At 39.4% G+C, this 14,846-nt stretch overlaps 2 protein-coding genes across 4 annotated transcripts in view; one reads left to right on the forward strand and one right to left on the reverse strand.

The window, feature by feature from the left end:
* Xrcc4 (X-ray repair cross complementing 4) overlaps window positions 1-14,846 on the reverse strand; it is a 258,828-nt gene that overhangs the window by 206,988 nt on the left and 36,994 nt on the right. The window lies entirely within an intron of this gene.
* On the forward strand, window positions 3,185-4,687 carry LOC118596422 (sentrin-specific protease 2-like). The gene has a single exon (XM_036207305.1). The coding sequence runs from the start codon at window positions 3,185-3,187 to the stop codon at window positions 4,685-4,687; it is 1,503 nt and encodes a 500-aa protein (XP_036063198.1).

Raw genomic sequence — 14,846 nt, forward strand, 5'->3', positions numbered from 1 at the left:
GAGACTGGACAACAGCTAGCTCTCCCAGGAGCTAATCATTATCTCAATTTTATCAGGGGCACCTAAAGAAGTCATTGCCCCCAAACAGCAAAGTACTTTTAAGAACACAAAGCCCACATTCCCAAAAGGAGAGATGGGTAATTTCTGGTCGTTTGGTGGATGATTGTTTTATCATTATTTATGGGGGCTAGTTGCAACTTGTTATTGGCCATGGTTAGAGAGGAAACTAAGCAAAGAAGATTAGATTCAGGAATCTTGTTCTGAAAAAGAAAAATTGGGGGATACAGAAATGACACAATGAAAGAACAGATTATTGAATCTACTTTTAAACTAAAAAAGCAATTAGTCTTAAATATTTTACATTGATATGGATTTTTGTATATTTAAGATTTTGTATATTTAAGATTTTGTAAATTTAAGATTATTTTGTTATACTGTATATGTGTTTCTACTCTTGTTTAGGGAATTATACATATGCAGTTCATTTAACAATGTAATGTAAACTTCCAGTACGTGAAAACTATTATTATAAACTACTTAAGATAATTAGGAAATGCAGGTTTGCTGGGCAGTGGTGGTACACGATTTTAATCCCAGCACTCGGAAGGCAGAAGCAGGTGGATCTCTCTGAATTTGAGGCCAGCCTGATCTCCAAAGTTTCGGGAAAGGTGCAAAGCTACACACAGAAACTTTGTCTTGAAAAAAACAAAAAACAAAAAGAAAGAAAAAGAAAAAAAAAGAAATGCAGGTTATTAGTCTTCTATAACAATCAGGCATTTAGTCATATTAGGTATGTTTTCAAGGTCAAACATATATTTTAGATAGATAAGTTGTCTTCAAACACTTCAGGGCTCTACAGAATATGGCATTAAGATGTTTTATTAACATAAGGCTTTTCATGACAGTGAGACATGTCTGCTCTTGGCAGCACAAATTTACATAAAAAAGTATGATGGGTATCAAAGAACCTCCATATGGAATTTGCTTTCAATGTGGCAAAACTAGCAAGGGCAAGAAACTGCCCTTGCCTTGACTGCTGACAATATGCTGTCAAAATTGGACAAGAAGGATACAAAAGAAAGCAACAGCAGAACTTTGCCAAGACAAGGAGGGCCAGTCCTGAAAAATTCCTGCTTCACAGAAAACTCTATCAGATATTCTAAGCCTGTAGGCTGAAGATGAATGCCCCAACATTGTAGAGGAACCTTGAGGGAGGGACTGTTCAGGCAGCCAGCTGTCTTTGCCATTTCTATAGTTTTGGAAGTTGTTTGCTCTGCACTTCCTGTTTACTCAGGTAATGTTATATTCTTCTGTGATCTTTGATGGAGTTGAAGACTAGATACTTACATTTACATTTTTTCTTCTTACCAAATTCAGAAATTTACATAAGAGATGTAAAGTTAATAAGGTTGAGAAACATAAAAGTTTAAGTTGTTTATCTAAAAAATGTTTTAAGGTTTAAAAAGGTATTTTTAGGATGGTAATGCAAATTATGATAGAAAACTGGTTTAGGTATAAAACTTAGACTCAAAAAGATTGATATTACAGCACTTTCTCCAAATCTGCCAAACACAAACACACTGAAAATTGCAAATGTAATTATCTGATCATTGTTGTTATTGTAAATAGTTAACTTTTTCTCACAAATCCTACTGATAAAGCTGAGATTTTATTTATTCTCATTGTCAATGTACTTATCCTTGGTATGTTGGTACCTTTTGTGCAACAGTTTCTTCCAAGATTGACACATTCCACCCTGATGGGAAGCTCCTTAAGTGTGAAGACAAACAAATCAAAAGAGCTCAGAAAGTCCCTAAAACTCACAAGATTCACTATACCACTTTTTAACAGAAAGCGCAATAAAAAGCTGACACTCCCTCTCAGATGAAAGGAAGCTGAGCAGCATGGAAGAAGCACAGAAGAGCCAAACTCCGAAGAAGCAGAAACCAGCCAGCTGTTGGAAAGAGGTTTAGATAAACTGAGTCACTTAGAAAGGAAACTTTCCAGCTGGTTGAGTTGACTGCAGGATGTGCAAGGTTTCCAGGTTCCCAGCTTTTGTGAGCTGTCACAAATGCTGTGGGTAGGCTATGATGATGCACCTCTCTTTGATTAATTTCTGCTCCTGTAAATAACTTCTCACCTATAGTACTGTAAGTAACACCAATAGAACTTATTAGTTCACAAAGTTGGACTTTGTGGTATCTGTACTTTGATTTGTCCTGGGATCTCTATCTGGAGAGAGTAGACACATGTGTTTCATTTCCCCATGAAAAGTTTTGTCACACAACAGTAGCTACTGGGTTTTATGACTATAAGATTCTATTTTTTCTCTGTAATTACTAAGATTATGATGAGAAGCCAATTTGAATGGCAATTATATTTGTTTTCTATTATTGACTAAGATAGACAATTTTCTAAAAGACTAACGTACTAATTAGGACAAACTAGATTATGCTGAGATGATCTAGGTAACCCTGTGTTCTCCAGAAGGGAACTGAGATGTGTATAATTACTTTGCAACACTCTAAGCCTGTCTTCAAACTCCTGGATACACTTGGGTTTGAGTAGGGCAGCCACCTTCCAGAGAACATGTATTTATGTTCTTTATGTCACATCACAATTAGCTATGGAACCTTGAAGGCTGTGAGTAGGGCAACCTCGGAGTCAGGCATCACTTGTGAGGCTTGCCTCTGACGTGTTAGCTGCATGGTTCAGGCCTGGTGTCTTACGGTGGCTAGGACAATCCGTCTGATTTTTAATTTCTAGGTCTTTAGCTGGTTACTGAGCCCTTGTGGGACTCTTCTGAGGAAGGAGGCCTAGAACTCCACAGGGTTTCCCACACAGTGGACCCTGGTGAACTGCCAACATTTGATTATTCACCAATCAGTTCCCATTGTCCACCTGATTGGCTTCATACTCTGACTGACCCTAACGTCCAAAGTCAACTCTTGTTTATAAAGAAAAGCTATTCTGAGCGCTTCATCCTGTGGACTAATGGGTTTCCAACTTTGAACCAGCTTGTGGATTATATCATTACTGGAATAAGTAATACTTCAGATATCAGGGTGACTAGCCCAAGAATAGTCAGCAAGAGTCACGCAGACAGTTGTTTTAATTGGAAATAGGAAGGCTATAACATACTGGGGAGCCAGTACCCAGCAAAGGCAAATCCAGAAGTGAATCCATGTGGCAACCTAAACAAAGTGGGATGGACGTGAAGCCTGAAGCTTCTGGGCAAGGTCAAAAACGAAAATACCAGTATGAAGGTGGCACAGAGATCGAGTCTTTGGGAGAAGGTAAAAAGCTGAAATGCCAGGATGAGGGTGGAATGTATTTGAAGTTTGAAAAGCCCAGCAAAACTGAGAAGAGGATACCTCAGGAACAGCAAAACCTAGAGCTTCACAGTCAACAGCCATGCAAGGACAAGGTATGGGAACCCCATCAAGAAAGTCTAAGACAACTAAAGCCCCTAGAGTGGGCCACAGGTCCACAGGAGCAGGCCATAACTGGGAGAAAGTCTGGAGATGGTGACAAGGGTCACAAGCGGCCCTGGTGTGTCATGGAGGAATATGCTGAAAACCACCAGAGGCGAAAGTACCAAAGGTTACTACAGCAACTTCCACTGAGTGATTGTATGAAATCTGACCAACAGAGGGTTCCCACAACTATGGTGGATTCCTTGAAGATCAAAGGTTGTGTGGAAGGGCACAGTCATGGATCCACAACAACCCAGTGTGATCCTAAACAATCTACTATTGTTACTACAAAGGAATGTGTCTCACCAGACAAAAAAGTGAAGACATGTACAGAGAACTCAGATACACAGAAGAAAGATGAAGCAAACCTTGAAGGAAGACAGGGACACCACTTGGAGCCTGACTTGCTAAGAACAGAGGCTCTAGTCTTCCTGCATAGTAGCAGCAGTAGGTCACTCCCCAACAAGATGCCAGTAGTTATAACAGAGAAAAAGCCTGATGGAGAACAGGAAAAGGGCAGAGGAACCGATGAAGTCCTTGATATTACAGAGGACATGGAAAAGGAAGTAAGAAATGCACTAGGTCCAGGACCCCAGGAAGAAATCTTAACTAGTGCATTCAAATTGCATATTACTCGAGGAGATATCCACACACTAAAGAATGGTGAGTGGCTCAATGATGAGGTCATCAATTTTTACATGAATCTTCTGGTTGAGAGAAATAACAAAAAAGGGTACCCAGCTGTCCACGTGTTCAACACCTTCTTTTATCCTAAACTAAAGCATGGTGGCTACTGCTCTGTTAAACGATGGACTCGAGGAATAAAACTGTTTGAAAAAGAAATTGTTCTAGTACCTATTCACCAGAAGGTTCATTGGAGCCTGATAGTAATCGACCTAAGAAAAAAAAGTATTGTTTACTTTGATTCAATGGGACAGACAGGGCAGAGTATTTGTGAGACCATCTTTGAATATTTACAGAATGAGAGCAAGACTCAAAGGAACATTGAGCTGGACCCTTTGCAGTGGAAACGATACAGTATGACATCAAAGGAGATTCCTCAGCAACTGAATGGGAGTGACTGTGGAATTTTCACTTGTAAATATGCAGATTACATTTCCAGAGACCAACCACTTACCTTTTCTCAGCAACACATGCCCATCTTTAGGAAGAGGATGGTGTGGGAGATCCTGCATAGTCACTTACTGTAACAACATCTACCTGGTTGCTATGACACCCTGCACTTTTCCATTGATGTTTCTATATACCTCAAGCAAGTGGCTTGAAAAGATTTAAAACAGAAACTGAGCTGCCTGACATGGATGAAGCCCACTCTCTTCAATGCAGTCCTGACCTGGGGAGTCCTGCCCAATGCCATCTGTAGCTGCAAGTAACAACTGCAAGCTTGGAAACAGCAATTCAACCCACACAAGAACACATGTTCAAACAACATTGTTTTAGTGTTGGAGTTAGTTTTTGAGTTGTTTTAATGTTGGATTTAGTTTATGAATTGTTTTATTGTTGGATTTAGTTTATGAATTGTTTTAATGTTGAATTTATTTTATCAATGGTTTTAATATTGCATTTAGTTTATGAGTTGTTTTCATGTTGGATTTATTTTGTTAATTGTTTCAATGTTAGATTTAGTTTATGAATTTTTTTACCTTCTTCCCCCACCAATGCTTGTTGATGTTTTCGCTCACTCATTTGCAAACCTTGGCAGTTTTCATTTTATAATATTCTCTAATTGCCAACTCTGTTCCTTGTTTGAACTCTTTATTCCTGAAAGGAATGCCCATCACAATGCCATTCCCTGCTTAAGATCAGGAGGAACATCAGCAAGAAGAGGCAGGAAGTGTTGACTAGCATTTCTAATGCTGGAGTTGTATCTGTTAAATTGAAGCTGGAGGTGCTGGGTTTTTTTTTTTTTAATGTATTTTTTTAAAAAAGCTTGAAAACAGTACAAGAAAGGACGATGAATTGCACAGACTGATGCTTTTCTGACCCATCACCCTCTACCAGACTTACATATGATGCAGAACTATTGGGGAAAGCATCATGGTTACTTAAAGACACATTCTTTCCCAGAATTAAGGAGACTTGCCTTAGGTTTTGGAAGTTGATCAGAAGTAATTATAATGGTAAATATCCATATTATTATAGTGAAGCCAAACCTCAGCTTTGCTAGGACTATATTGAATTATTTGAAATGTTTGATTCAATATAAAGTGCTTTTATTTTTTAACTTAATTTATTAAATTAACATTGCTGTATCCCATCCCCACTGTGGAAGTGCGGATGATTTAGGGTTGATACTGCTAATTATACAATAATCCATTTTACATGTGATAAATTGTATTTAACTTTTACAATTGTGTTTATGCAATTTTCATTCAATAAAGTTTAAAGTTGTTGAAAGCATAATTTGCAATAAAGGAGAAATGAATAATTTTTGGTACATACTACCTACTAAAGGTAAACCTATATTAGATAAACAATTTGAGCAGACTTACAATCACAAGTAAAATAGAAGAAGTAATTAAATATCTACCAATAAAAGAAAATAAAACAAATGAAAAATACCAGGACAAGATGGTTTTAGCACAGAATTCTACAAGACTGTTCAAGAAGAGTTGAAGACAGTACTCCTCAAATTATCCCACAAAATAGAAACATAAAGAGCATTGCCCAGTTTTTTAAGAGGCCACAGTTATCTTGATACCTAAACCACATAAACACTCTACAAAGAATGAGAATCACAGGCAAATTTACCTCATGAACATTAATGTAAAAACTCTGAATAAAATACTTGTAAACTGAATCCAATAATGCAATCCAAAAGATCATCCACCATGAACAAGTAGGGTTCATCCCAGAGTGCAGGGATGTTTTAACCTATGTAAATTTATAAATTCTATCCACCATATAAACAAATTGAAAGGCAAACACCAGATAATCATATCATTAGATGCAGAATAGGCATTTGACAAATTGTAGCACCTCTTCATGATTAAAGTCCTGGAGTGATTAGAGGTACAAGAGACGTACCTCAACATGATAATGGCAACACTATGATAATCAATTCTGTAGCCAGCATTAACTTAAATGGGGGGAACTCAAAGCAATTCCACTAAAATTAGGAACAAGGCAAGGTTGTTCACTCTCTCCATATCTATCCATTGATGTTTCTATATACCTCAAGCAAGATGGATTGTAAAGATTTAAAACAGATACTGAGCTGCCTGACATGGATGAAGCCCACTCTCTTCAATGTAGTCCTGACCTGGGGAGTCCTGCCCAATGCCATTTGTAGCTGGAAGTAACTACTGCAAGCTTAGAAACGGCAATTCAACCCACACAAGAACAAATATTCAAACAACACTGTTTTAGTGTTGGATTTAGTTTATGAATTGTTTTAATGTTGGATTTAGTTTCTGAGTTGTTTTAATGTTAGATTTAGATTATGAATATTTCTTTTATCCTCTTCTCCCAAGAATGATTGTTTGTTTTCACTCACTCATTTGCGAACCTTGACAGCTGTCATTTTACAATATTCTCTAGTTACCAACTCTATTCCTTGTTTGAACTCTTTATTCCTGAAAGGAATGCCCATCACATCATTCCCTGCTGAAGATCAGGAGGGACATCAGCAAGAAGAGGCAGGAAGTGTTGACTAGCATCTCTAATGCTGGAGTTGTATCTGTGAAATTGAAGCTGGAGGTGTTTTTGGATTTTTTTAATGTATACTTTAAAGATTAAACATAGTAAAAGGGATCCTGAGACGACCTGCCCAACTTGGCCCCAATTTCTGGCCAATAGGTGGGCCCTGCAGGAAGGCTCCCCTTTTCCAAGACTGCAGGCAGACCCTGCAGTCTCCACGCCCTGCCCACACACCCATTTGCCCAAGACCCCAGCCACTTCCTGAGAGTCAGAGAGCAGACCCAGCTCCCATCCATCCGGAACTCCCATCTGGACCAGAGCTGAGTGCCGGGGCTACAGTCAGAGAGGCAGCCGCCCCTGGGTCCCACCCCTGGACACCATCCTGAGAGGACCTGCCCAACTTGGCTCCAGTTTCTGGCTAATCGTTGGGCCCTGTGGGAAGGCTCCTCTTTTCCCAAGGCTGCATGCAGACCCTGTAGTCTCTACACCCTGCCCCCACACTCATTTGCCCAAGACCCCAGCCACTTCCTGAGACTCAGAGACCAGCCCCAGTTTTCATCCACCCCGGAACTCCCATCTGAACCAGAGACCAGAGAGACCATCCCGTGGACACTACAACCTCAAGGCCTTGCACACACACCCATCTGCTGGAGACCCCAGCCACTACTGGAGACTTAGAGACCAGAGTCCAGTATTCCATTCTGTCCCGGATCTCCCATCTGGACCAGAAAGCCCCCAGCTCCCATCCGCCCCAGAACTCCCATCTGGACCAGAGCTTCCATCCTGTCCCGGAAGTCCCATATGGACAAGAGGACCTCCCATCTGGACAAGATAAGGAGACTCCAGGGACTTCCTAAGACTCAGAGTCCAGCCCCCCCAGCTCCTATCCAGCCAGCACTCTCATCTGGACCAGAGATCCCATTCAGCCCAGAGCTTCCATCGGGACCAGAGAGACGCTCCCTAAATCTGTCAGCTCTGTCTGGACCAAGTACACTGGTAAGACCAAGAACGAACCCACAAGGAGATGGGCAGACACCAAGGCAGAAGTACATACAACAAAATAAAGAGCAATACAGCATCACCACAACCTAGCCCTTCTCCAACAGCTAGACCTGAACATCACAGAATGGAAGAAGAAGAAGAAAACAACCTTGTAATTAACATCATGAGGAGGCTAGAGCCTTATATAGAAGAAATCAAAAATAAAGTGGAGGAACAAACACACAAAAAAATGGAAAGAACTTTATAAAAAACTAGAGGAAAGGACAATTAAAGCAGAAGAAAAAAATAAGTCCCTGAAAGAAAATCAGGAAAAAACAAGGGAAACAGTCCAAGACGTTAAGAGAGAAATAGAAAAAATGAAGAAGGCACTAGCAGAAGGAATGCTGGAAATAGAAAATCTGAGTAAACAAACAGGAACTTCAGATGCAAGTACAACCAACATAATGCAAGTGATGGAAAGGAGGAACTCTGGTGTTGAAGATACTGTAGAAGAAATAGATTCACCAGTCAAAGAAAACACTAAAACCAACAAAGTCATGACCCAAAATGTCCAAGAAATTTGGGACACCATGAAAAGACCAAACCTACGAATAATAGGGATAGAGGAAGGAGAAGAATACCAACTCAAAGGCACTGAAAATATATTCCACAAGATCATAGAAGAAAACGTTCCCACCTTAAAGAAGGAAATGCCTATGAAGATACAAGAAGCCTATAGAACACCAGACTAGACCCCCAAAAGAAGTCCCCGCGCCACATAATAATTAAACAACTAAACGTACAGAATAAAGAAAGAATAAATATTAAGGGCAGCAAAGGAAAAAAGCCAACTGACTTATAAAGGCAAACCCATCAGAGTAACACCCTATTTCTCAATGGAGACTTTGAAAGCCAGAAGGACTTGGACAGATGTAATGCAGACACTAAGAGACCATGAATCCAGCCTAGAAATAATATACCCAGCAAAACGTTCAGTCATCATAGATGGAGTGAACAAGACCTTCCAAGACAAAACCAGATTTAAACAATACTTATCCACAAACCCAGCCCTACAGAAAGCACTAGAAGGAAAATTCCAACCTAAGGAAGGCAGATACACCTATGAAAACACAGGCAATAGATAACACCACAGCAGTAAACCCCAAAGAAGAGAAGTACACACACACTACCACCAAAAGATAAAAATAACAGGAACGAACAATGACTGGTCATTAATATACCTTAATATCAATGGACTTAATTCACCTATAAAAAGACACAGACTAACAGAATGTATATGAAAACAGGATCCATCTTTCTGCTGCATATAAGAAACACACCTCAAATTCAAAGACAGACACCTCCTAAGAATAAAAGGCTGGGAAAAGACTTTCCAATCAAATGGTCTTAAGAAGCAAGCTGGTGTAGCCATCCTAATGTCCAGCAAAATAGAATTCAAACTAAAATCAATCAAAAGAGATGATGAAGGACATTACATACTCATCGCAGGAAAGATCCACCAAGATGAAGTCTCAATTCTGAACACTTATGCCCCAAACACAAGGGCACCCACATATGTAAAAGAAACATTACTAAAGCTTAAACCACATATAAAACCCCACACATTAATAGTGGGAGACTTCAACACCCCACTTTCACCTCTGGACAGATCGGCCAAATTGAAACTTAACAGAGACATAATGGACTTAACTGATGTTATGGCTCAAATGGACTTAATCGATATCTACAGAACATTCCACCTGAACAAAAAAGAATATACCTTCTTCTCAGCACCCCATGGAACCTTCTCTAAAATCGACCACATACTTGGCCACAAAGCAAATCTCAACAGATACAAAACAATTGGAATAACCTCCTGTGTTCTGTCAGACCACCATGGTTTAAAGTTAGATTTCAACAACAGAAAAAACTACAAAAAACCTACAATCTCATGGAAACTGAATAATGCTCAACTGAATCACCAATGGGTTAAGGAAAAAAAGAAAGAAATTAAAGACTTCCTAGAGATCAATGAAATTCAATACACCACATACCCCAACTTATGGGACATATGAAAGCAGTGCTAAGAGGGAAATTCATAGCACTAAATGCCCACATAAAGAAGCTGGAGAAATCTCAAGCTAGTGACTTCACAGCACAACTGATAGCCCTTGAACAGGAAGAAGCAAAGTCTCCCAGGAGGAACAGATGCCAGGAGATTATCAAATTGAGACCTGAAATCAATAAAATAGAAATAAAGAGAACAATACAAAGGATTAATGAAACAAAAAGTTGGTTCTTTGAGAAGATCAACAAGATAGACAAGCCCTTATCCAAACTAACCAAAAGACAGAGAGAGAGCATCCAAATTAACAAAATCAGAACTGAAAAGGGGGACATAACAACAGACAATGAGGAAATCCAGAGAATCATCAGGTCATACTTCAAAAACCTCTACTCCACAAAACTAGAAAATCTAAAAGAAATGGATAATTTTCTGGATAGGTACCACATACCTAAGTTAAATCAAGACCAGATAAACCATTTAAACAGTCCAATAATCCCTAAGGAAATAGAATTAGTCATTAAAAGTCGCCCAACCAAAAAAAGCCCAGGACCTCATGGTTTCACTGCAGAATTCTACCAGATCTTCAAAGAAGACTTAATACCAATACTCTTTAAATTGTTCCACACAATAGAAGCAGAAGGAATATTACCAAACTCCTTCTATGAGGCTACAAATACCCTGACTCCTAAACCAATTAAAGATGAAACAAAGAAAGAGAACTACAGACCAATCTCCCTCATGAACATGGATGCAAAAATACTCAATAAAATACTGGAAAACAGACTCCAAGAACACATCAAAACAATTATCCACCATGATCAAGTAGGCTTCATCGCAAAGATGCATGGGTGGTTCAACATATGAAAGTCCATCAATGTATTACACCATATAAACAAACTCAAAGAAAAAAAACCACATGATCATCTCACTAGATGCAGAAAAGGCATTTGACAAAATCCAACACCCCTTCATGATAAAGTTCTTGGAGTGATCAGGAATAGAAGGAACATACCTAAACATAATAAAGGCAATCTACAGCAAGCCAACAGCCAACATCAAATTAAATGGAGAGAAACTCAAAGCAATACCACTAAAATCAGGAACAGGGCAAGGCTGTCCCCTCTACCCATACTTATTCAATATAGTACTTGAAGTTCTAGCCAGAGCTATAAGACAACATAAGGGGATTAAGGTGGATACAAATTGGAAAGGAAGAAGTCAAGTTTCCCTATTTGCAGATGACATGATAGTATATATTGAGTGACCCCAAAAATTCAACCAAGGAAATGATACAGCTAATAAAAACCTTTAGCAACATAGCAGGATACAAGATCAACTCAAAAAAATCAGTAGCCCTCCTATATACAATAGATAAACAGGCTGAGAAGGAAATCAGAGATACATCACCCTTTACAATAGCCACAAATGATATAAAATACCTTGGGGTTACTCTAACTAAGCATGTCAAGGACCTATATGACAAGAACTTTAAGTCCCTGAAAAAAGAAATTGAAGATGTCATAAAATGGAAAGACCTCCCATGCTCATGGATAGGCAGAATTAACATAGTAAAAATGGCAATCTTACCAAAAGCAATCTACAGATTCAAAGCAATCCCCATCAAATTACCAACACAAGTCTTCACAGATCTGGAAAGAATAATACTCAACTTCATATCAAAAAACAAAAAACCCAGGATAGCCAAAAGAATCCTGCACAATAAAACACCTCTGGAGGCATCACCATCCACGACCTCAAGCTCTACTATAGAGCTACAGTAATAAAAACAGCTTGGTACTGGCATAAAAACCGACATGTGGACCAATGGAATCGAATTGAAGACCCTGACATTGACCCGCATACCTATGAACATATAATTTTTGACAAAGAAGCCAAAAATGTACAATGGAAAAAAGAAAGCATCTTCAACAAATGGTGATGGCATAACTGGATGTCAACATGTAGAAGGCTGCAAATAGATCCATATCTGTCACCATGCACAAAACTTACGTCCAAGTGGATCAAAGACCTCAACATAAATCCAGTTACTCTGAATGTGATAGAAGAGAAAGTAGTAAGTACTCTTGAACACATTAGCACCGGAGATCACTTTCTAAATATAACACCAGTAGCACAGACACTGAGAGAAACAATCAATCAATGGGACCTGTTGAAACTGAGAAGCTTTTGTAGAGCAAAGGACACAGTCAACAAGACAAAGCAACAGCCTACAGAATGGGAAAAGGTCTTCACCAACCCCACATCTGACAGAGGGCTGATATCCAGAATATATAAAGAACTCAAGAAATTAGACACCAAAATGCCCAACAGTCCAATTAAGAAATGGGCTATAGAACTAAACAGAGAATTCTCCACAGAGGAAGTTCAAATGGCTGAAAGACATTTAAGGAATTGCTCAGCATCCCTAATTATCCGGGAAATGCAAATCAAAACAACTCTGAGATACCACCTTACACCTATCAGAATGGCTAAGATCAAAAACACAGAAGACAGCTTATGCTGGAGAGGATGTGGAGCAAGGGGAACTCTCCTCCACTGCTGGTGGGAATGCAAGCTTGTACAGCCACTTTGGAAATCAATATGGCACTTCCTTAGAAAAGTGGGAATCCATCTCCCCCAAGACCCAGCTGTGGCACTCTTGGGCATATAGCCAAGGAATGCTCAATCATACCACAAGGGCATTTGCTCAGCTATGTTCATATCAGCATTGTTTGTAATAGCCAGAAGCTGGAAACAACCTAGATGCCCTTCAACTGAGGAATGGATGAAGAAAATATGGTACATATACACAATGGAGTACTACTCAGCACAGAAAAACGATGACATCATGAGGTTTGCAGGCAAATGGATGGATCTAGAAAAAATCATCCTGAGTGAGGTAACCCAGACTCAGAAGGACAAACATGGTATGTACTCACTCATAGGAGGATACTAGATGTAAAACAAAGATGACTAAACTGCTACACAACTCCAGGGAGGCTACCTAGAAAATGGGACCCTAGGAAAGACCCAGGGATCACCCAATGACAGAGAAATGGATGAGATCTACATGAACATCCTGGACGACAGTGGGAGTAATGAAGGGCAAGATTTGAGGGAAAGAAAGCTTAGGGGAGCAGGAGATCCCAGCTGGATCAAGAACAGAAAGGGAGAACAAGGAACCATGATAAATGAAGACCCCATGAGAACACGAATAGGCAGAGTGCTAGAGAGGTCCTCAGAAATCCACAAAGATACCTCCACAATAGCCTACTGGCAATGTTGAAGAAAAAACCTGAACTGACCTACTCTGATGATTGGATAGCCAAACACCCTAACTGTCGTGCTAGAACTCTCATCCAATGGCTGATAGAAGTAGAGATCCACGGCTAGGCCCCAGGTGGAGCTCCAGGAGTCCAATTGGCAAGAAAGAGGAGGGACTGTAAGAGCATGAATTGTTGAGAGCAAGATTGGAAAAAGCACAGAGACAAATAGCCAAACAAATGGAAGCACATGAATTATGAACTAAAAGCTATGGAGCCCCCAGCTGGATCAGGCCCTCTGGATAAGTGAAATAATTGAATAGCTTGAACTGCTGGGGAGGCAAACAGCCTGTGGGACCTGGACCTGTCCTTAGTGCATGAGCTGGCTGTTAGGATCCTTGTCCTTACACAGGGACACTTTGCTCAGCCTGGAAGGAGGGGACAGGACCTGCCTGTAGTGAATCCACCAGGTTGAAATGAATCCCCAGGGGTGTCTTGGCCCTGGAGGAGATGGGAATGGAGGGGAGGGGATGAGGGGAAGGTGGTGGTGGGGGCAGGCGGGGAAGGACAGGGGAACCCATGGCTGATGTGTAAAATTAGAACACAAATATAATAATAATAATAATAATAATAATAATAATAATAATAATAATAATAGTAAATCTATATCTTGCCTTGAGGCTTTTTATTTCTTTCATTCTACAAATCCTACTCTCCTGCTTTCTCCATGCCATATCTGGCTGGCTAATCCTTGGTGTCTCCATGGCATGTCTTTTTTTTCTTCCTTGGAGCCTAAATTCCTCTTACAACTTATTCTCCCTGTCCGAAGTCCTGCCTACACCTCCTCACTAACTATTGGCTGTTCAGGCTATTAGACCAATCAGGTGCCTTAAGATGGCAAGGTAAAACAGCAACACATCTTTACATAATTAAACAAATGCAACATATCTTTATATAGTTAAACAAATGTAACCCATCTTTTCATACTTGAATATTTTGCAGCATTTCCTGATTTTTGCCTAAATTAAAAGAAAGGTTTTAGTTTTAACATAAGACTATATACAATAAGAATTATCAAGTAAGAATTACATTTACAATATCCAGTCCATTTGTATTTGGGAAATTTAGAGAAAATACTCCACTATCCCATTTTAGTGAGTCAAAAGTTGTGTACCTAACTTACTTTGTATCCTAACTTCTATTACCAAACAAAAATTATCTTTTTGTATCTCAAAGCATTTTCTTAGATAAACAATTTAATCTTTTATGTTTCTCAATGTTATATTTATATGTAAGTTTCCTTTCTTAATTTGGTAACAAGGAAAGTTATAACTATCCTGTCTTCAACTCCATTACAGACCAAAGGGAAAAAAACGTATGTTTTCTGAGTAAACAGGA

The sequence above is a fragment of the Onychomys torridus genome, chromosome 15 (genome assembly GCF_903995425.1).
Source record: "Onychomys torridus chromosome 15, mOncTor1.1, whole genome shotgun sequence".
Lineage (NCBI taxonomy): Eukaryota > Metazoa > Chordata > Mammalia > Rodentia > Cricetidae > Onychomys > Onychomys torridus.

Bases quoted from the DNA above. Each gene is read 5' to 3' on its own strand.
- LOC118596422 (XM_036207305.1), top strand. From the start codon at position 3,185: ATGTGGCAACCTAAACAAAGTGGGATGGACGTGAAGCCTGAAGCTTCT.